General features: G+C 42.4%; 1 protein-coding gene across 1 annotated transcript; it reads right to left on the reverse strand.

Annotated features, from left to right (window-relative positions):
- Positions 1 to 9,343: 9,343 nt before the first annotated feature.
- MARCKS (myristoylated alanine rich protein kinase C substrate) lies at positions 9,344 to 15,079 on the reverse strand. The gene is made up of 2 exons (XM_039249965.1): positions 14,545 to 15,079; positions 9,344 to 12,734 (listed from the first exon to the last, which is right to left on the reverse strand). Exons 1-2 carry the CDS (start codon positions 14,644 to 14,646, stop codon positions 11,826 to 11,828), a joined length of 1,011 nt encoding a protein of 336 aa, XP_039105896.1. The 5' UTR covers positions 14,647 to 15,079; the 3' UTR covers positions 9,344 to 11,825.
- Between the last annotated feature and the right edge of the window lie 6,968 nt (positions 15,080 to 22,047).

A 22,047-nucleotide genomic window follows, 5' to 3' on the forward strand; every position in this document is an offset into this window, starting at 1 on the left:
TTTAACCTTATCTAACCTCAACACAATAATTAATTTTAATTGCCTTTCACACTGGTTACATGATCTCCTAACTTCTTGGTAGTGGCTTACCTTTGTGAAGAAACTGTTTAAAAGAAGAAAACAAAAAACAAAAAGCCCTGATATGAAACTCTTAAAAAAAAGATGTGAAATATGTTTTAAACATTCTATAAGCAAATGTAACACATACTTGAAACAAAGGAAACATGTTGCTTTCATTGCTTGCTTTGGGTGCTGCCTCTATTCTCCCAAGGAATTCCACTGCCTTAAACTGTATTCCTCAATAGACACCGCTTGCTTCTGTAAATCACCTTCAGATTTATCTAATGATCCAAACTCTTTACCACCTGGTTACCACTCTAATCTAGTATTCCAAATGACTAACATTTTTTATTTTATTTAAAAATTTTTTAAATGTTTTATTATTTCTGAGAGAGAGAGAGGCAGCATGAGCAGGGGAGGGTCAGAGAGAGAAGGAGATACAGAATCTGAAGCAGGCTCCAGGCTCTGAGCTAGCTGTCAGCACAGAGCCCGACGTGGGGCTCGAACCCACGAACTGTGAGATCATAGCCTGAGCCAAAGTCGGACACTTAACTGACTGAGCCACCCAGGCGCCCCATGACTAACATTGTTTTAAAAATGTCTATTTATTTTTGAGAGAGAGACAGATAGACAGACAGAATGTGAGTGGGGGAGGGACAGCGAGAGAGGAAGACAGAGATTCCAAAGCAGCTTCCAGGCTCTGAGCTGTTAACACAGAACATGGAAATCACAAAACCACAGATCATGACCTGAACTGAAGTCGGTCGCTTAACCAACTGAGCCATTCACACCCCCCCCCCCAAGTGACTAACATTTATAATGGTTCTTGTTAATCTCCCCGATAGAGGACTCATGTAAGCAAGCACATATGCATGCGAACAGATTCCATCTTGCTTCTTCTCATTCCTGTGTGCTTCAGTCAAAAGAAGAAATGTTTTAGTAATAAAGGTACCATGAGAAACTTAAGAAACCACCAAAGTATTACTTGAGATGAGCTGTGGCTGAGAGGAGCCAAAAAGGATGATATGAGGTCATTCTTTCTTTCCAAGAATGGCCACTTCCCTGTAAACATAAGTATTACAAATAATGATTAATACACACTTATTTAGCCCCCTTCAAGTGAATCAGGAACCCCTCTTCCATGGGTACGCTCTACTTATACACTGCCTTTCCCTTGTGTTTCTCAAAAGACTATGATGAAAACATTCTCTTGAGAGGTTTAGCTTTAATTGGTATATTTCACCAAATAAAATTTTTTGGTTAGTTTTTATGCTAGATGTGCACATTTCACATAGTGTTGAACATGTAAGAAATATATCTTTATATTTAAATATATACGGCTTAAAGACTCTTCTTCAATATGCTATCCTTATAGTAGATTATATTTATTTAGAAAATATGAAGCCATCTATTTGAAATTATTTCTAGTAAAGCTTGTTAAAATATACCACATCTACTTGTAGAGCTGTAATCCTCTCTATCCCTTCCACCCTGTTCCTGCCCCAGCCAACTTTAAGGAAAAAAAAATGGGGGCATCTGGGTTGATCATCCGACTCTTGATTTCAGCTCAGATCATGATCGCAGGGTGGTGGAATCGAGCCTCATGTCAGGTTCTGCGTGGAACATGGAGCCTGCTTATGATTCTATCTCTCCCTCTTCCCCCTTCCCCACTTGTAGTCTATCTGTCTTAAAAAAAAAAAATGGATTCTTATGAAGGTAAAAAAAGTACATTAGATTCCCAACAGGGTAATGTTCTAATAAGATAGCATAAATAGAATCTGATATGTCCGTCTAAAATGGTTTTACTGAATAAATTGTCTCAACGGTTTTTAAATCTTGAATTTATATGGCTAAAATATACTATTAAATGACACAATATCTATAATAAAAAACAAAAGTATTTACCATATGGCTTGATCATATGTATTTATGTACAAATGCACCCATTTATAATAATATATCAGGGTATAACAGCTCCAGGTACATTGCTTGATAAAGAGCAATAAAGACAGAGGAATTGACGGAAATTCTTCCACCTCCTTCTCCTCCTATAGCCCTGAAATCCACCAAAAAATAGTTTATTCATGTTTTCAATTTGAAGTCTTTTTTTACTCAGGAATATAGCATATCCAATAGGTATTGTCATGACTTAAAGGTGGTCAAAATTTCTTTGACGCTTCTCCCACCAAGAGATGGTGTCCACGCACTTCTGTCCTAGAGTCTGAATGGGCTCTGTGACTATTCTGACCCATAAAGTGCAGCAGAAGTGAGCCATGCCAATTTCTGAGACAAGCTATGAGGGATTGGCAGTCTCCACTTCCTATCCCTTGGAACACTCTCTTGAAACTCCACCTCTGGGAGAAGCCAGCTGCCTTGCAGCATGTCTAAGTGTCCTGAAACAGCCGTGAGTGCAGAGGGCACAGAGGCCGGCTACTTCTCTCTCCCCTGTTCCAGCCATCCCAGCTCAGGCACCAAGACCAGTGTCGAGGAACCATCTTAGGCCTTCTAATTCTACTAAACACCCACGAAGGAGAATGAAGATCCCAGACACATGACTGCAATCTATTACCCCCGCAGTCTCCAGCTCTTCAAGCAACCCTAGCTGGTGACCACAAACACCACGTATCAGAGACAAGCTGTCCCTGCTGTGCCTGCTCTAATCCCTGACCCACAGAATCTTCATGGATATTATCTTTATCTTGATTCTGGTGATGATTTCACAGGTGTGTACATATCAGATTGTGCGCTTTAACTACGTGCAGTTTATTGTATATCAATTATACATCAATAAAGCTTTAAAAAATAAATAGATAATAGATAAGCTGAATATGTATCTTCTGTAGGTTCTGTTTATTTTTCCTGCTCTTTACTAAAGCATTATTAAATATAAACTGGACACATAAATTTAAAAGCTATACCAAGTATTGATTTTTAGAATATTTGATTTGTTTTCATCTAACGTCTGTAATCAAGGCCATATGATAATTAAATGTGTTTGACATTTAAAAAATCACATTATAAATTATTAGTAGTAGTATTGGTATTATTTTTAACATGTGATTTTCCCACCAGAATAGATTCTAGGCAAGCAGTATATTCACTCTTATGTTTCTAGATTGCAGCCCATTCCCTAGAACATATTAGGTGTACAACAAATGTTTGCCAAAATGAAAATGGAAGTATGGCATAGATCCTTAAGTAGAAATCTGTCTTTTTAAAAAAATCTTTGTATAAAGCATCTTAATTAAAACATATTGCAAATAATTTCAGGGTACCAGCAGAGTATCTAAGGCAGATGACTCAATGTTGAACCAAAAAATGCAGATACTGTGAAATAAATAATAATAGCAAACATCCACTGAATACTTCTCAAATCCTAGACACTAGACTAGATGCACTCATTACTAATAGTTGGGACTCTTAATTCTCAATTGGACATATAAGAACTCTGAGACTCAGATGGATAATGTACCTAATATTATAAAAAGTTTGCATGTGGCAGAACCAGATCTTGACTCCAGCTCCTAAGTGCCTAATCATCACTTCATCACTTCATTCTTGTACTTTCACTGGTAAATAACATTATAATCACAAGTATAACCAGTAAGAAGATCCATAGAACAAAAAAAGAAAAGTCAGTCAGTAGTCTTTATTGTGCCTGTTTCTTCTTTATCATGGGTCAGATGCACATGATGGTTATTATTATAACTAGATATTATGTTATGAAAAATTAATCTGAATTATAGATTTTCAATCAAAGAATCTTTAGCGAATTCAACTTCTGGCCAAAATACCCTCCTTTAACCAAATCTAAAACCTCATTCAACCATTGTTCTCTATAATCTTAGGAAGCATTTGGAAGATATGGTACATTCCAAAAACTTCAAGGAGCAAATAAAGGAAGTGACAAAATTGAAAACTACAGAAACTTTGTTTAAAAGATTAAAAAAAAATTTTTTTTAATTTGAGAGATAGAGAAAGAGAGAGAGTGTGCGTGAGCTGGAGAGAGGGGGAAGGGAGAGAGAGAGAATCTTAAGCAGGCATTATGCTCAGCACCAAGTCCAATGTGGGGCTCAATCCTACAATCCTGGGATGATGACCTGAGCTGAAATCAAGGGTCCAATGCTTGATCAACTGAGCCACCCGGGCACCGCCAAAATATTTGATATTAAAAATAGAGAGCACACATTCAGATTTATGCTTGATTTTATAATATATATTAGATATATGTTTGTATCCAATATACAACTATAAAATTACATTTAATGTCTTTATAAAAATATATATCAAATTAGGCATAAATATGAATGTGCGCTTCTATTATTAATTTATTTTGTACATACGTTTACATATCTAAAATATGCATATATTACTTGTAAATATACTTTTGATAACAAAATTGGAATTCAGAACAGTAAGAAAGAAAAGAGCAAGCATGTTTTATGAACAACTAGTTTTAACGAGTCTTCCTGATCTAAACAAACAAAAAAATCCCTGCACTTTCTCAAGAAATATGCTTATTTTATGTTTTAAGTCTCAAGAAGTTATGGAAGAAATGCTTCACAAGAAATAATTTTCATTTGATATCACTATGTTTTTTACTGATTGTACGTTAAGTTCTTCTTTGTTTACTAAGCATTAATAAGCATGAAAAATCTTTGTGCTCTCTATAAGAATGCTACACAATGTAGATTTTCTCAAGAGATTTGAAAAACTTTCATTATTGTTTGGAGGAAACTCTAGTATTTGCATATTTTTGGTTTGTTTTCAATAAATTCACCATTGGAGTTCTGATACGTTTCACTTCTAGACTGAATAAAATTTTAAGTTTAGAAGCTACATACCAATAAATTTAAAAGATTAAAATTCTCATTTAAAACATTTCAAAATTCTTAGCAATAACTTATGATTTTAAAATATCAGGAACCATATGAGTAAAGGAAAGTAAGCCAGTCTTTGTCTTACAGTAATACAATTCATGAACTAGATAGCATTCTAAAGACAGAGGAAAATGACCCTTGTTGAGATAATTCATTTTTCTACTTATAATTAATATTTTATAATATGACATGATCAAGTCCATAGGCTTCTTTTTCTTTACAATTCACCAAGTGTCTTCAAATCTATTAAAACGGTATCTATTTTAGATGATCTGTTGCCTCATCCAATGCTTGCCAATTTTTCCAGAACATTAAAATAAGTAGCTCTAGTTGGCAATTTGCTTAGAAAAGAATATTATCTTATGGTCACTTAAATTCAACTTCTTCAAAACTTCTTTATGAAAGCCATTAATTAATTAATCCTGTCACAGGAATCTCTGGGCTATACAACGAGCATATTTTTTTCTTTAAAAATTACCAATTTCACTGGTCTATACCCCAGGAGAGAAGTTTTAGTATCTTGCTGGCAGAATTAGTAATATACGTTTGCCAACATGTTCTATTTGGTCCACTGCTTCATCAAATGCCAACATGTAAGTCTCTGTGACTGGACACTGCTCAGTCTCCTCTAACTCATACATTTCCAGACATTTTTCCTACTACATGGAGTAAGGTGTTATATTGATAGATTTTAATGACATTTAAATATGATTATACAGCAGTAATTAGGGGGTAAGGAAAAAAATTACGATGCCTCCCATTTCCTTGAAATTGTGTAAACAGACGGCTTCTCAGCATGAAACCCCAACTAAAATTAGGGATGTAGCCAACACTTAAGTACGTCAACCCATTTCATGTGAGTAAAATAAATATTGAGTTTCATTTATCTTTTAGCATATATGTGAATAGCATCTTAATAAAACGTAAAAAGTGATTTCATTTATTGAATTCTATAGCTTCAAAGCATAATCTGCCATGAGCCAATTTGAGCATCATATATATTACTTGCATTAGTAACTTTAAATCTATAAATGTACAATGATACTAAACAAGCAAATACCATCACTGGTCACCCTTGAAGGGTATTAAGGAACCAATTCATTATTCTGAAAATCAGTAAATAAAGTAAAAGATTTAAACATTTATTCTACATTTCCATTAACAAAGGACAACCAATGGACAACCAAATGGTTGATGAGGGAAAGTTTCTCTTTATAGAAATAACTGAACCAATAAATGAAAAAGGAATGACAATCAGAAAAACAACATTTGGCAACTCTGTATTAATGGATTTAAGCAAAAATCAATGCCTTTGAATATCAGAAAAAGACAAATGACCAAACATTGTGTGCCTTCTGATAGAAATACAACATCACCTGTGTGATATAGCCCTTTGAATCTGATCAAGCTTCTCTAGGTCTGTTGATCAATTTACAGAAAACACAAGAAAGACAGGAAAGACAAAATAGTGTGTTAAATGACAGTATGAGGGGCAATCAGCAAAATACTTGGACACTATAGAACAAATAACTCAGTTTCTTGCACAAGTAAATTGCAAGGGAAAAAGGAGATGGATAAATTCAGAGATAATATTAGTTATGTATTCAGACAAAACATAACAGTGTTTTTAGACAATATATTTTTTTTACTACCTGTGTTCTAGAGATCTTTTCTATCAACTATTTAATAATTAAGATAGCAATAGACTCTACCTTTCTAAGTTTTAAACTATCATTTCTCTTTTCTAAGGTAACAATAACAATAGTAAAGTTCTCAAGGTAGAAGGCAGTTTCTTTTCCATTGAGGGAAGAGAAAAAGCAAGTCTGTAAAATTCTTTACATCCCTAGGAAGGGACAGTCTTTCCAATCTTACCTAGGAGTCCTGTAAGTTTCTGACGGTGGCTGCCGTAACGAAGTACCACAGACTGGGTGGCTTAAACAACAGATATTTACTCTCAATTCTAGAGGCTGCAAGTCGAAAATCAAGGTGCTGACATGTTTGATATCTTCTGAGGCCTCTTTCCTTGGATTGCGGATGACCAACTTTTCATTGTGTCTTGACATGATTCTTTTCTGTCCATTCACATGTGCCCCTGGTGTCTCACAATGTGGACAATCTATTTCTTCTTATAATAACACCAGCTGTGTTGGATTAGGGCCTGCCGTAACACCTTGATTTGAACTTAATTACCTCTTTAAAGACCTTGTCTCCAAATACAGTCACATTCTAAAGTACTGGGGCTCAGTGCTTCAATATGAATGGGGCGGGAGGAGAGCCTAAAGTTCTGTCTAGAACAAAACCATTCAGAATCTCAACATATTTATTGATAACACTAATGCCATATTAACTGCTTAAAATGGTTTGAGATTTAGAAATAATACCTCACTGTTGGCTCAAAAGCTAAACCCTTGAAGAGCATGAAATTAATCACATAAATTACACTTTGCAAAGTCTGTACTCAACATCCCTACTTACTCGTTGACTATCAGATTCTGGTTCTTCAGACCTGTCCTCTCCAATGCGGTAGCCCTATGTGACTAGGGAGCACCTGAAATGTGGTTGCTCCAAACTGAGGTATGTTGTTAGTATAAAATACGCTGGGATTCCAAATACTTAGTAAGAAAAAAACGTATGTCTCAACACTTTTCATGTAGATTACATGTTGAAGATTTTTTGGATTATTAATTTCATGTTGGTTCTTATTTTTTTAAATATGATTATTAAAAAAGTTCAAAATTATATGCGGCTCTCATTATATTTGTATTGGATGGTGCTTTCCAAAATACGGATATATCAAAGCAAAAGTCTTTCTTACACTTCTAGTTTATAACTCTCCCAAGAATCCCTTCTCTTTTCTCACCCCCACTACACAGGCATTGAATGATAGCCAGTCCTTAACTCACATTTCAAACCTAAGGAAGAGTGTCCCACTTGCTAGGAAGACAGCCTGTAATGTTAACTTAACGACTTCAGTTGAAATGCGTTATGTTGAAATCCTAAGCAAAAAGTCACTTTACCCAAAAATGAGAGAAGTTGTAACAGTAATTTACTAGGAGTACTTAAAAAGCCGTATGCTCTAATTTTATCTATTTTATGCCCCACTAAAAGTGGGGTTTTCAGGATTCCTAGAAATTTTGCGGTCATTATTTTATATACTCGCAGATGCTAAATCTTATGGGATATTTTGTTTTGTTTCAAAGTTGTTGGTGAGGGGTGCTTGGCTGGCTCAGTGGTTGAGCAGGGGTTGTAAACTGCCTTTGAGCAGTTGACAAGAACTGTAGAGATTAAGTATTTCTGGGATCAGTAATTTATTGCTTTTTCAGGTACATAAGATATAGTTAACATTCACATCTTTTAGAAGTATTTATTTCCCATTTTTAAAATAGCACTGTTGGGTATAATTTAAAGGAGTGCTGGAACTTGAATCCCCAGAAGGGATTGGAACATTTACAGACTGAAAGCATTTTAAAATTCATGTTTGCCACACCCTGCTTTAAGCACTTTCACATAGCTGGGAAGTGGGAAGGGGAAAAAAATGCTCACTATTGCACAGTGAATGGTTAAAGGAAAGCTAAAAGCAAATTGCCCTGTTCCTTAACCAATTGTTTACTTTTTAAAGCTAACGTGAATTACATTAGACTATATCCCACTTCCAAAATACATGACTGCAAAAAGCACCTTTTCCCCAAATTTTTAGTTGCAAAATTTTATTAAGATACATGAAGGGAAAATGTAATTACACTGCTTCTCTAAATTAGTATCAAGATCTATCATTAAAATTTTTAGCCGACTTGTTAACATAGAACTCACCTTCAATGGATCTAATATTGTATCTTAAGTATGTCAAGCATACCTTCCAAATCCCTTAAACTGAATAATAGTCATACTTACCACCAGCACGTAAGGTTTTAAGCTTTTCTCTAAAACTTCCATTTCAAAATTAAATTTGTAAAAAATCCTATTTTAGCAAGCTTGATTATATCAACTAGTAAAACTTTATTTTACAATAGGAATTGAATCAAATGATTATTATAATCCAGAGGAAGTATTTCATAACCATAGCAAATGCCATTATACATACTGCCAATACAGATTTAATAGACAATACTGAACTGTACAAGAGTTATTTATTTTTCCTTAATCTCAAAGCTATTGTTAGTAATACAAAAGGCCATATTAACATTTTTCCATTAGAAAACAATGTGATGTACAAAACTTTGGATGAAAAGATATATGTCAAATTTCATTAAATCACTTGGTGGAAAACCCACCACTCCATCAATACCACCCAAAGTGTTTTAGGCAAAGGTTAAAATCAAAATAATGCACCTTAATTCCAGCTGTTAAAAAAAAACAAGCCTAGCGATATAATTGACTACATAGTATTTTTGACTACTCACGAGTTAATTTTTAAAACCCACTTTTTTTTTTTTTTTTGAGTCCTACCACATACCAGGCCCTGTACTTGGCCGAGTACGAATTTGAAAGTTGGTAAGGTTGGAAAGACCCCAGATACCAGTCCTTTGGTTACCAGATCTGACTTTTAACTTCAAACATCCTTCAAGGTCAAGAAACTCCAACTAAAAGTACATAATTTTCCAAATGCTGTTGTATGAGTGGGGAGGGTATTTGGTAAGGAGAGGTCATGAACTATTATTTATGATCCATTATTCCAGTTAATAGCACGTGTCAAGAGCTAATTAATTTATTTTTCTAATGAGTTTAAGACTCGGTGTTCGGCTGTTACAGACGTGGTTCACGGACTCACTGTGAACCTTACAAGGCACACGGCTCAAAAACAGCAAAGCAGGTGTGCGTGACTTTCCTTCGCATTTAGTGAAGTAATGGTATATGATATGTCTTTATCTTCAAATTCAATTCAGTTTAGGGTCCAGGGAAGGAGAATATCCAGTTATGGGGTGGTAAGAGCAAAGGTGAAACTAGTAAGGATTATTACTATATAAGGAAGTATTATTCTCTACCTTTTCCTTTGAGTAACAAGATACTAACACACTACTTTCATTTAAAAAAAAGTTTGCAACTATTGAATTGAGGCAAGTACTAACAGCCCATAAACTGACAATGTTGCCCATTCATCACCATTACTTCTTTACATAAGCCTGTTTCCCTAAAGTATAACACATAATCTAAGCAATATTTGGAAATTAGCCAAGCACTAAGCAATTACAATGGCAGGTAATACACCATCAGTTTCTGAAACACATTTGGCCACTTTTGTGGCTCATCTGCAGTTTGGATTAAATAGATTCTCAGTATAAATTTAAGTTTCTGGACCTGTGTGACAAAAAAAAATGTATTTTATGAAACGTTCAAATGACATTTAAAGAGTCTTCGGGTCACATCACTTTCGTATTAAATGATTCCTTTCTGACATGCTATACAACTACAATAAAAATAACTGTTGAATTTTTCAATGAAGATTCAATGCAGGTAAATGGTTACAGACATGGAATGTTCTAAGAGCTTCCTGTATGTAATCTGACACCTCGGATCATGAATTTCGGCATGACAATTTCAGATTAAAAACCACAAGAAAATTGACTCTTGATGGCATGCAAGATGTTCCTCAAAGTTAACCTTAAGACCTAGAAGTCTCAGTAGAACATAAATAAACACCACAGATTTGTACATTTTATTCACATTTATTTTTCGCTTTTAGTGTGCTCACAGAAAATTAGAACACCTTAAGCAGGAGTTTAATAGCAATTTTTGTAAGCAAAGTTACATTCCATCTCTAAGTCAAATTGGTCAAAGCTTCTCCAGTATTTACAAAACATGATAGACAAGATGCTACACGAAACCATTGCATCTGAAGATTTTTTTTTCCTTTATTCTCAAAGACGACTGGAAAAGAAAGCATTGTCTGCTGTAATCAAAAACATACCACAGTATAAACAGTAACCATTCCACTTATCACAGCTTGGTTGAGTTTAAAATTTGTGTTTAAAAGGTCCAAGATGACTGCAGTTTTACAAAAATGGGCAGGGTGGAAAGTTGCAAACTTCATGTGCTTCTGGATATCAAGATTTGTTTTTTATACAATAGTCACAGTTAAAAACACCCTGCTGGTAATACATAATTACACTTTATTAAGGTCATAAACCAGCAATAAACAATAAAGCCTATACAACTTGTAGTTCTACTTAATCACTGACTGGTACAGCTAACATGAGATAAGTGAAAAGTTCCTATGGTTTAAATGAACTCCTAAGACTATGATCTTTTTTAAAATCTGGGTATTGGTGTTTTTATTTTTTTTTCTCTTTCCTTCTTAGTCAAGACTTGTAGTGTTGTAAACCTGCCTCGCAAAATACATCGTAATAACTTTTCTTTAAAAAAAAAAAAAAGAAAGACTAAGCCTTTACACCATCATTCCTAGCGGTACGTGGATTCTTGGCAACGTGACGCACCACTTCCACTTCTCCATCGTGGCCCCTTATCACTTCATCTGATATCCCTTTTGACCCACCCATCTCCTTCATATATGGGCATGTCCATAGATTGACAAAGAAAGTTTACATTTTTGAATAAAGATGCAAAGTATGCAAAAAACATTAATACTGATGCAAAAAAAAAAAAAAAACAAAACAAAAGAGAAACAAGGCGGAGGAAGGTGTTTAAGCTCTCCTCGACCTGTTGGAATGGTGGTAACAGAATGATCTGAGATGGGAATCTGTGGGGAGGAGGGGGTGGAGGAACAAAATCTGCTGCTTAAAAAACAGTAAAATAAAAAAAAGACATCTTTAAAATCAATCCCTGGTTGTAGACAAGTTCTCCAAAACCAGTACCTGGCACCACTCCAACAAACAAACGGGGGGGGAGGGGGGAGAAAAGTTCTTAGATTATCTCAAAACTCGGGCCCGTCTACTCTGCCGCCTCCGCTGGGGGGGCTTCCGGACTGCACTCGGGCTGGGCCTCCTGTGTGGGGGCTGCGCAGGCTGACGAGGCTGACGCGGCCGCCGCCTCCTCCGCGGCCGCCGCCTCCTGCTCCGGGGGCGCGCCGGGCCCGGCGGCTGAGGGCGCCTCGCAGGCGGCGGCGCTGGCCCCGGCCTCCTCGGCCTTCTCCTCGGCCTTGCTGGGCTCCTCGGGGGCCTTGGGCTCGTCGCCGGCGGGCGGCTTCTCGGGCGCGACGGCCGCCTCCTCGGGCTTGGCCTCCTGCGGGTCGCCGCCCGCCGCCCCCTCCTCACCCGCCGCGGCCTCCTCGCCCGGCGCGGTCGCCGCCTGCTCCCCGGAGGCCGCGCCCGCCTCTGCGGCGGCCGGAGCGGCGCTCCCGGAGGCCTCGTCCTTGCCGCCTTCGGCGGAGGCGCCGGCTGCGCCCTCGGCCTCCCCGCCCTCTCCCGCTTCCTTCTTGTTCTTCTTGAAGGAGAAGCCGCTCAGCTTGAAAGACTTCTTGAAGGAAAAGCGCTTCTTTTTTTTTTTCGGGGTCTCGTTGCTGGGCGAGGGCGTGGCCCCGTCCTCCGCCTTGGGCGAAGACGTCGAGGAGGCGGCCGAGGCGGCCTCCCCCTCCGCGGCCGAGGGCGAGCCCGGCTCGGCGGCCTCGCCCTCCGCGGCAGACTCCTTCTCCGCGGGGCCGGCCCCGGCCTCGGGGGCGGGGGCGGCGGCGGCCGGCTCCTCCTTCTCGGCCGCGGCGGGCGACGCCGCCCCGCTCCCGGCGCCCGCGGGATCCTCCTTGTCGGCGGCCGGGGCGCTGCCGTTGGCCTGCAGCTCCTCCTTGGCGCCCGGCTCGGCGGCCGCGGGAGAGGCGTCGCCGTTTACCTTCACGTGGCCATTTTCCTGCGGGAGCAGAGAAGGCGGGATTGTCACTGCAGCGGCCCGGGCGCCGCCATCGCCGCCCCCACCCCGGGGCCGGGACGGACCCGCTTCTCCCCTGGGCCCCTCTGGCGCTGGAGTCGCCACCACCCCCTCACGGGGAGGCGGGGTTGCCTGCCTAGACGAGCGCTCTCCGAAGAAGCGGGGCAGCGCCATTGGGGGCGCCCTAAAGACACAGCAGGAGCCCCGACCACTCAACAAATGCCCTGCGGATTGAAGACGGCCGAGCCCCCCGGCGTGGAAAGCAAAGGGTGACCCATTCCAGCCTTCGCTTCACGGGCTGTGCAAAGAAAGCCACATAGCACACGACACGCCAGACCTTCGGGAGAAGGCACAGAGCCAGAGCCGGTACACAGCCCCCCCCCCCCCTTCCCCCTTAACCCTACAGGGCTCTTCAAAACACCGAGAACTCCCGGGGGCATCAAGCGCTCCAGCCAGAAGCGCCAGGGCTGCGCGCGCAAAGGTCCTACGCCCCCTAGGGCTTCGGGTCGCCAGGGGGCGCTGCGCCTCCACGGCGCGGAGCGGGGCGCGGGCGGGCGCGGAGGGGCGGGGCCGCGGGGCCACCCCGCCCTGCCCAGCCCGGCCCTGCCCGCCGGCCGAGGCGCCCCCGAGCCCGGATCGCGCAGCCGAGAGTCCGCAAACAAAGCTCAGGTGGCCTCCCGGCGTCCCGGTCCGAATAAAGCCACCAAGGCAGGGGGAAACCCATTATTTCTCAGGTCTTGCCTCTGCTTCCACGCCCACCTTCGCCTACGATTCTGTGTAGCCGGGGCGCGCCTCGGCGGCTCATTTTGCATTTTTACCGGGTTCAGAGCCTCTTGGCAGAGCTCGCCTTCCCCATTAGGTTGGAGCAGGCGAGGCTACACGGCCTCTGCTCTAGGAAAAGAGGCGTGGTGGGTGCCCGGTGTTTTCGAAGCAGCCACCCATGGCCGACCTCTCGCGCCCACCCGACCGTGGTCATCCGCCTGAGTCCGGGCAGCTCCGGGGGGCCCCCCCGCAGTGGTCTAGGCGCCAAGCACTCGCGCACAATCCCATCCGAAACACACGAACTGTCTCTCCTGGACCATCTGGACAGGGTCTTCAAGGACCCACTGAGTCTTCCCACCCCAGGGATGCCATTTACAAGTCGGATGGGTGTGTAATTCCACCGACAGCTAACGAATAAAGATTGACCACAGAGGGAAAGCCCCACCGAGAGATACCGTAACCCTTCAGCTCGGCTCCAGCCAGCAACCTTTCCAAGAACCCAGGGCACGCCGCCTCAGCATACAAGAAGACGGCTTTTCCCTCCTAGCCTCTCTCCACCACCTTCCCCACTCCCCCACCCTCCCCCCCAACAATCACACCCGTTCGGAAATCTTGAAAGCGACCCAATCTCGACAGCAAACACGGAGAGCCACCCAAACACCTTTGTGCCCACCAAACACAGATGCAGCCTGACTGGGGGGAGGGGGGTTAGCACCTAGCTAGTCACGTTCTGCCAAGCTCCAAACACGCCATTTTAGACGATTTATCACTTCTTTCCTCGCGTCTACACAAGAATTTGCCAGGGTTATCCGGGAACCGCTCCTCTGGGGTGGAGGAGAGGACCCCCCCCCCGCCCACTATGAGAAATTGACAATTTAGGCTTATCGCTTTCCATTCAACTTTCAGACTGGAATCTGGCCACGCTCCTCTCTGCGCCGAACGCGCCTCGGGCGCGACCAGGAGGGAAAGAGAAACGTCGGGACTGGAGAAAGACACCAAAGAAATGACCAGAAACACAGGTAGAATTTACCTGCCCGTTCGCTTTGGAAGGCGACGAGGCCACGGCCGCCTCCCCGGGCCTCTCCGCGGCGGCTTCTCCCTTCGCAGCGGTCTTGGAGAACTGGGCACCCATGCTGGCTTCTTCAACAAAGAAACTCAACAGATCCAAGGGGGGGAACAAAGAGCCTCCGGTTGGTGTAACGACGGGGCGAGCGGCGGCAGCAGCGGCGGCGGCAGCGGCGGCGGCGGCGGCGGCAGCAGCACACACACCGGAGGGAGGGGGGAGTGGGGGTGGTGAAGAGGACAGAACAGAACCGATTAAATACACTCCGGATAAAAAAATTTAAGTCGAAGAGATAAAAAAGCAGCAGGGCAGGAGGGAGGGAAAAAGGGAGGAAAAGTCGAGCACAAAAAAAGGAGCCCAAGTGTAGTTTTTTAAAAAAAAAAGAAGTAATAAAAAAATCCCAGATTTGTAGCCGCAATGTAGACAAGAGGAAAATGGAGAAATCTCCCTGGTTGCTAATAAGATGCGGGGTCCAACGCCCAAGTGCACAGATGAATGGGCTCGCGGGCGCTGACGCGGCCCCCGCGCGCGCCGGCCAATCCGCGCGCCGCACACAAAGCAGGGGGCGGAGCCTGCGCGCCCGGCGAACAATGGAGCCGCGCTTTGCAAATGGTTTGAAAATCAGCCTCAGACCGAGAATTAATGTCCTCCAAATAAATAAATCAATTAAAAAATACATGCCTCTCGCCCCCCTCTGCTTGATAATAATAATGCATCACTTGATTGGCTTGCTTTGTTTGGAATTAATTAACGCGGGAGGGGGATACTTGTGGATGGGGGCGGAGAAAGCGTTAACTTGACTCGCTTTGACTCTTGTCGGTCTATATCCGTGTCTGTCTCTCTCCACTCGCTCCCCTCCCCCATCTTCCCTGTGTGTTTATGTGTGTGTGTGTGTGTGTGTGTGTGTGTGTGTGCGCGCGCGCGCGAGTGTTAAAGACAATGGTTAGGATTTGTGTGCAGCATGTTTTCTTTCTCCGTGTTCCATATTGGTTTCACAGATACTGCACGGGGTTTCTTTAACGGTTGCAAATGTTAAATCGCCCCAAATTGAAAGGTATTTAAACCACGAAGATCGAATTTCATCAAACGACATCTCGAGTTAGAATTAGGTCTGTAGGCCAGATGTGGAAAATGCAAAAGCGGCAACGAGCCTAAGCCACACTCTCTTCTCTCTCCCGCATTGGCATGAAATAAAATATTTCGATTCTAGTCTGCGACGCTCATCGAATCCCCCCCACTCCCGACTATTGCCAAATAGTGATTTTTTTCCCCCACAATATAAAGTGAGGGCCATTTACTGAAGATCATAACGGTTCGCATTTTATCACTGTATGAAATGACAATTTTTCTGTATGGTGAAACAAGACAGCCTCGAGTGTATGCGTCCATATACACGGTTGGGATGCAATTCGCGTAGATATGAATCGATTTCAGCCGCTTGCCAGAATCGGATGGACTCTTTCTGAACATGTGTAAGTGTGCATGCAAGCGAGTGTGTTCTTTCAAGGGAGGGAGGCAGCAGCGATGAAATGCTAAACAACCGGATTGACGATTACAGTTCTAAGGAGAAACTGCATGTTGAGAAATAGCAAGGAGATCCCTGAACGCTCCGAGTCTAGCTGGGGTTAGAGAAAAAGATTCTGAAGGGGACACAGAGTACCTCCATCTGCACCCCCTTGCCACCAAAGAACCAGAAGCTATTTTCTGTGTGAAAGACAAGGCACTGATTTAAACGGGGGGGGGGGGGGGGGGGGGGGGGGGGGGGGGCGGTCAAAAAGCAAGGATACAGCCTAATAAGCATTCTCCTACCGCCTACATTTTTGCTCCCAAAGTTTTCACTGGTTTCCACATCAGACCCTTTTCTCGTTTACATTTAGTAATCCTGCAATGAATAATCTTTCGCTTATGGAGATGAGAAGCAGTCGAGAAAATGGTTCATTTCTCCTGGTGTTGGCTCGGAATTCTCAAAACAGTTTTATTTTCTGCTTATTGTAGGGAAATGGGTCACACTCTGAGTGAAAAAGATGGTTGGTTCGAGCCAATAACTCTTTGTTCAAGTATTGCTTTGAAAATCACCAAGCTGTATGCATCGTTACACGAAGCCTCGTCTTCTCACTGTCCACTGTCTTCAGATGCATCACTCAATCACGAAGTCATATTCCCCAGAGCGGAGAGAAAGACGTTTCCGTAGAAGTGTATCCTGCCAAACATGTTATCACCCTTAAGGGAGCCCGCTGGCCTGGCCCAAGCCCTCAGCCGCCGAGGTGGACGCGAATTTCTTGTATTAGCGGAGTTCCAACTTGAAAAGCCAGCTGGGCGGATCCAAAACCACCATCCAGGCGATTCTCAAAAGCTCATTTAAGGTGGTTGATTTCCCCCACCCCCAACGTGAATCGTGCCCCCTCCTCTGCATCCCCCTCCTGGTTTTAACTTTGGGGGGATTGCTAGCTCGCTTTCGGATTTTCTCGCAGACGCGTCCTCAGCCCTCCATTTGGGGGCTGCTTTTATTGCCCCTTTGTTACCAGACTGCCGTGTAGCTTTTCCCCCCTTTTCTTTCTCGAATGCCTATTTGCCTGGTATCGGCTTGTCTCCCTGGCAACTGCCACGAAAGATTCGGAGCCCCGGCCGGGGGGAGGGGAAAGGGGCGGAGCCGGGGGGGGTGGACCGGGAGTGGTGGAGGGGAAAGAGATGCCGAGCGAGAGACAGCGAGACAGCGTAGCAGATGGCCGCGCGAGGGGGCGGGGTCCAGCCGCAGCGCGGGGGGACCCCGAGCGTCGGGGCGCGAGGGAACCAATCAGTTCCCGCAGCAGCTCCGGGGCTAGAAAGCAAGCGTAGACGCAGGGACTCGCTCCTGCTCCCCACGAGCGAGCCCTAGTTTACGGTAGGAAGCGGGATTTCCTCTCGGTACGAAAGCGCTTGTAGAGCGCAGCTCGCGAGGCCGGCGGTCCCCAGAAACTGGTGAGGGGAGGCGGGTTGCGGCTGCCCGGGGCGCTGAGCGCTGGGGCCGGTCCTCCCGGCCTCTCCCAGCGTCGGACCAGCCAAGGGGAAAGCCACGAATGGGGCAGATGGGTGAAGGCAGAGGAAGGGCGAGGAAGGAACGGGCTGAGAAATGGGAAGAGCCCATTCTGCCTCGGAAACTACATAATGACAGGGAAGGACCGCCAAGACTGGAAGCAGCCCAAGTTGTAGTTGTGAGTACACAGTCCCTCGGAGTTGGGTGTTCTCGCACCCAGAGCTGAAGGTTTCAAATCAAACGCTAAGTGTATAAGTATGATTATTTATATAAGTATAATTAAAGAGCCCAAGAATGCACAGTGAGATGTAAAACAGGTAATTCCCCGTAACCAACTCACCAAGACGAAACAGGTATTTTTATTTGTATTCTTTTCACCGTGCACGAGGCTATTTGTTTCTAAGATGATGGTAATCTGTACATGATTCTAGTAAAAGACATATTTATTTAGAAAACTTCAAAGTTATGCTTTCCTTAAGATGTTAGCACTGGAAGGAATTCTTAGAGATAGTTACACAAATTCTTGAGGGCCTACTGTGTGCCGCACATACTGATCTAGGCCTTGTTTTCACATCAGTGAACAACACAGATGCAGTCCCTAGCCCCAGGGAACTTACAGTTTAGTAGATCATCTACTTTCATCTCCTCACCAGGTGGAAAAAACAGGCCTAGGGAAGTTGCCAGATTTTGTCAGATGGTAGAAGCAGGAATAGAGCTCACCCCCTTGATTCCAAGTCTCCAGCTTCTTTCACTACTGCCTGATGCTGTCTAGCCTTCACCTGGTGGGACATATTCACTGGGTGGTTCCTAATTTTATTTATTTATTCAGCTGCTGCTAAGTACCAGGAAGAGGGCTAGACATCAGCTGACGCCAGAAGTACAAGGGCATGGTCTTTCCTCCCCTGGAACTCCCGCCTCATATTATTATCTCTTAAACTTTCTTAGAATGTGGAGAGAGAGAACAAAAGACAAGCCTGTGTGCTAAGCCAAACAAACAAACAAACAAAAAAATAAAGATGAGGACCATTGTCTAGATTCCAAATTAAATACACCTTTTTCGTTTAAAAGCATTCATTCATTCACAGGGTAAGAGATCCTACTGTGTTGATGGTGTTGTGCTCCATTTTCCATCCTAGATTTTAGAGTACTTGAACTTCAATTCCACTGAAATTGATTAGTTTGGAATATCGTGTGTAGCAAAGCAGACGTAGCTTCTCATTCATCCACCAGATATTTATTGAATTTCTAGCGTGCGCTGGCCATTTGGAACATAGCAGGGAACAAAAGAGACAAGAAATCTTTATGGAACTTACATTCCGGAGTGGAGAGAAAAACAAAAATTTATAACTATATGTAAGCAAATTATATGGAATATTAGAAGCATGGAAGTGTTGTGAGGAGGGGGAGCTAGAGCAAAGTGAGGGAGATGGCAGACTCGAACACGGAGATTACAGATAGAGTTGTGATTATAAGTAGTCATATGTGCTCTGAAGGGACATGCAGGGCGCTATAAGAGAGTTTAATATATTTAGGAGAGTGAAAGAAGGCCTTGTTAAAGCAGTGACATTTAGGGGGTGCCTGAGTGGCTCAGTCGGTTGAGAGGCTTAGTGTTCCGTGATTTTTGCTCAGGTCATGATTCCAGGGTCCTAGAATTGAACCCTGCATCCGGTTTGGCACTGAGCGTGGAGCCTTTAAGATTTTCTGTCTCTCTCCCCTGTCCCTCTCCCACATGTGCAAGCTCTCTCTCTCTAAAGTAAAACATATTAAAAAAATAATGAAGGGTCACCTGGGTGGCTCAATCGGTTAAGCATCTGACTCTGGCTCAGGTCACAATCTCATGGTTTGTGAGTTGGAGCCCCACATCGGGCTTTCTTCTGTCAGTATAAAGCCTGCTTAGGATCCTCTGTCGCCTCTCTCTCTGCCCCTTCCCTACTCTCTCTGTCGCTCAAAAATAAATGAACATTTTTTTTAATGTAAAAAAAGAAAAAAAGCAGTGATATTTAAAGAAACCTAAGGGAAAGTAGACATTAGTTAGGTAAAAACGTGGAGAGTTTTGTTCAGATGGACAAAATAGGAAAGCTCCTGAGGAGGAAAGGGTTCAAATGGGTTTGGGAGGAAGCTCAAGTGATTGGTTTGGACATATTTTGACATGCCTACAAAGCATCCTTGTGGAAAAATTAAATGTGCAGATATAAGAATCTGGAGCTCAAAGACTGGTTTGGAGTATAAATATATATAGATTTGTGACCATTCCATATGTAAATATTTTCTGAAGTCAAGTCTAACAGCATGCAAAAGACCAGAGAATTCAGAATCAAACTCTGAGTAACTTCTTTCAGAGGCTGGGTAGAGATTACTCAATTATATATCAAAAGAGGTGGAAAAAAAAAAAAGAATTTGATCGTATAACATAACATAATAAAACAAACAATGAATAGGAAAAAATAGAGAGAAAGAGAGATTGGGTAGAAAAAGAGCCTAGATGGCAAAGAAGACTGAGAAGGAACCCCCAAGGAGTAGACAGAAAACCAGGAAAATGTGGTGTCAGGAAAATCAATAGAGATTGCGTTTCCAAGAGAGGTGGTTAGTTTTGTAAAATGCTGTTGAGAAATCAAATAAAATAAAGACTGAAAAGTTTCCATTGGATGGAACAGCATTCTGTGTACAGAATACAGAAGTTGTGAGTAACAGGCCCCAGAGAAGTTTTGATAGTATGTTGAGGGTGAAATCCAGATTTGGTGCTGAAGACTAAATGGTAGGTGAAGAAGATGACAGCCCAAATGGCCCTTTCTTTATGAAGTTTGACTGGGTAGAGTGTGGAGAGAGAGGGTAGTAGCTAGAAAGGGAAGGTATACTGCTTTTTTGTTTTGGATTGTGTTGTCTTGAATGGAAGATATTAGAGCAAAGTTGACTGCTCTGGAAATTAATCCAGTAGAAAGGACATGCTATAGATACAAATAAGCGGGAAAAGGAGCAATGAATGGGATGAGGTTCCCTAAGAGTACCGGAGGGGACTGAGATATAGGGCACATGCTGAGACACTGGCTTTTGAGAGACCCTGCTCCTTTCCTTAAAAAGGGAAAGAATGGCTACAGATTTGCTAGAGGGAAAATGGGAGAATTCCCTTCTGACGGGTTAAGTTTGTCCTTGGAGTCATTAGCTAAGAGTGAGGGAGAGTTGGAATTGGATTGTATTACAGAAGGTATGGAATGATGATTGGGAAACATTGGATTGAGATTTGGGGGCACAGTAAGACTTCAGAGCAATCATGAGTGCCCATTTGAGGTTGATAAATCCTACTGATGCTTAATCGGCATATCAAGCTTTCTCTCTCATATGAAGTTGTAACTGAACAATCATGTCCATTACAATCCTCTTTAAAATTACCAGCCATTTACTTTCTCAACCTATATCCAAATCGTGTTGCACCTATACAGTCAGTATCTGCACAGAAGTAAATATAGATTAAAATGACTGCACTCATAATGCTCCATTACAGTTAATCCTGTATGATTTCATACAAATGTTTATAAAAATGCAAAAGGGAGGGTATTTACCATGTGCCAGACACGGCACTGTGTGAGTCTATGCTGGGCTTGTGTTTCACTCTTAACTACAAACCCATGGACTCGTATCTTCATCCCCATTTTACACATTTGAAAATTGATGCTCAACAAGTTTGAAAAGTGAAATACAACTAATGTGTTAGCCATTGTCTTTTGAGGGGTACCTGATTTTAGGAATCTAATAAGGTCTCAAATGGTTGTAACGTTGCAGTGGGACCAAATATTTTGTATAGATAGGAGCTTTATTAATTTTTTAATTGGCACCATATACAAAAACATTCTTTAACTTTAGACTTTGTTTTAGTGCTCCTTATTAACTATCCAATTCCACTCAAATGGAAAGATTCTTTCATAATCAGGAAACATCAGAGTCACTGATTATCTGATCTGGAGACTCAGGGACTAACACCTGTACAACAGGAATGAAGTTTCTGAAATGTTGAATGCCCTCCAGATACATATAGGTGATTACTACAAAACCACTAAAAGCATGAGTACATTTTTAGTCACTGCTCTTCAGGCCTATCAATTGAATTAGCAAAAGCTTTTGTATGGGAAAGGGTTACCAAAGGGTGGGGTACATTCTAGATTATAGAAGGGTAAACAAAAAGCAGGAAAAATTAAAATTTTAACGGAAAAATTTTCTCCAGAAATTCTCAGTCAAAGCTTTTCTACGGTAGCATATCCTAGAATTTGTAACATTTACCCTCCAGGGACAGACAGGCTGAAAACTTTCCATATCAGCTCATGAAAGAACAGAGTTGGGATAAGGAGATAATTCCTCTCTCCTCTTTGTTTCCAGAGGTAACAGACAAATAAATAAAGGAGCTGATCACAATCAAAGGTTACATTGAAAAGATCAGTTTCCTAGTCTTACAGAATTACCAAACT

The sequence above is a fragment of the Hyaena hyaena genome, unplaced genomic scaffold (assembly GCF_003009895.1).
Source record: "Hyaena hyaena isolate Hyena2069 unplaced genomic scaffold, ASM300989v1 scaffold_355, whole genome shotgun sequence".
Lineage (NCBI taxonomy): Eukaryota > Metazoa > Chordata > Mammalia > Carnivora > Hyaenidae > Hyaena > Hyaena hyaena.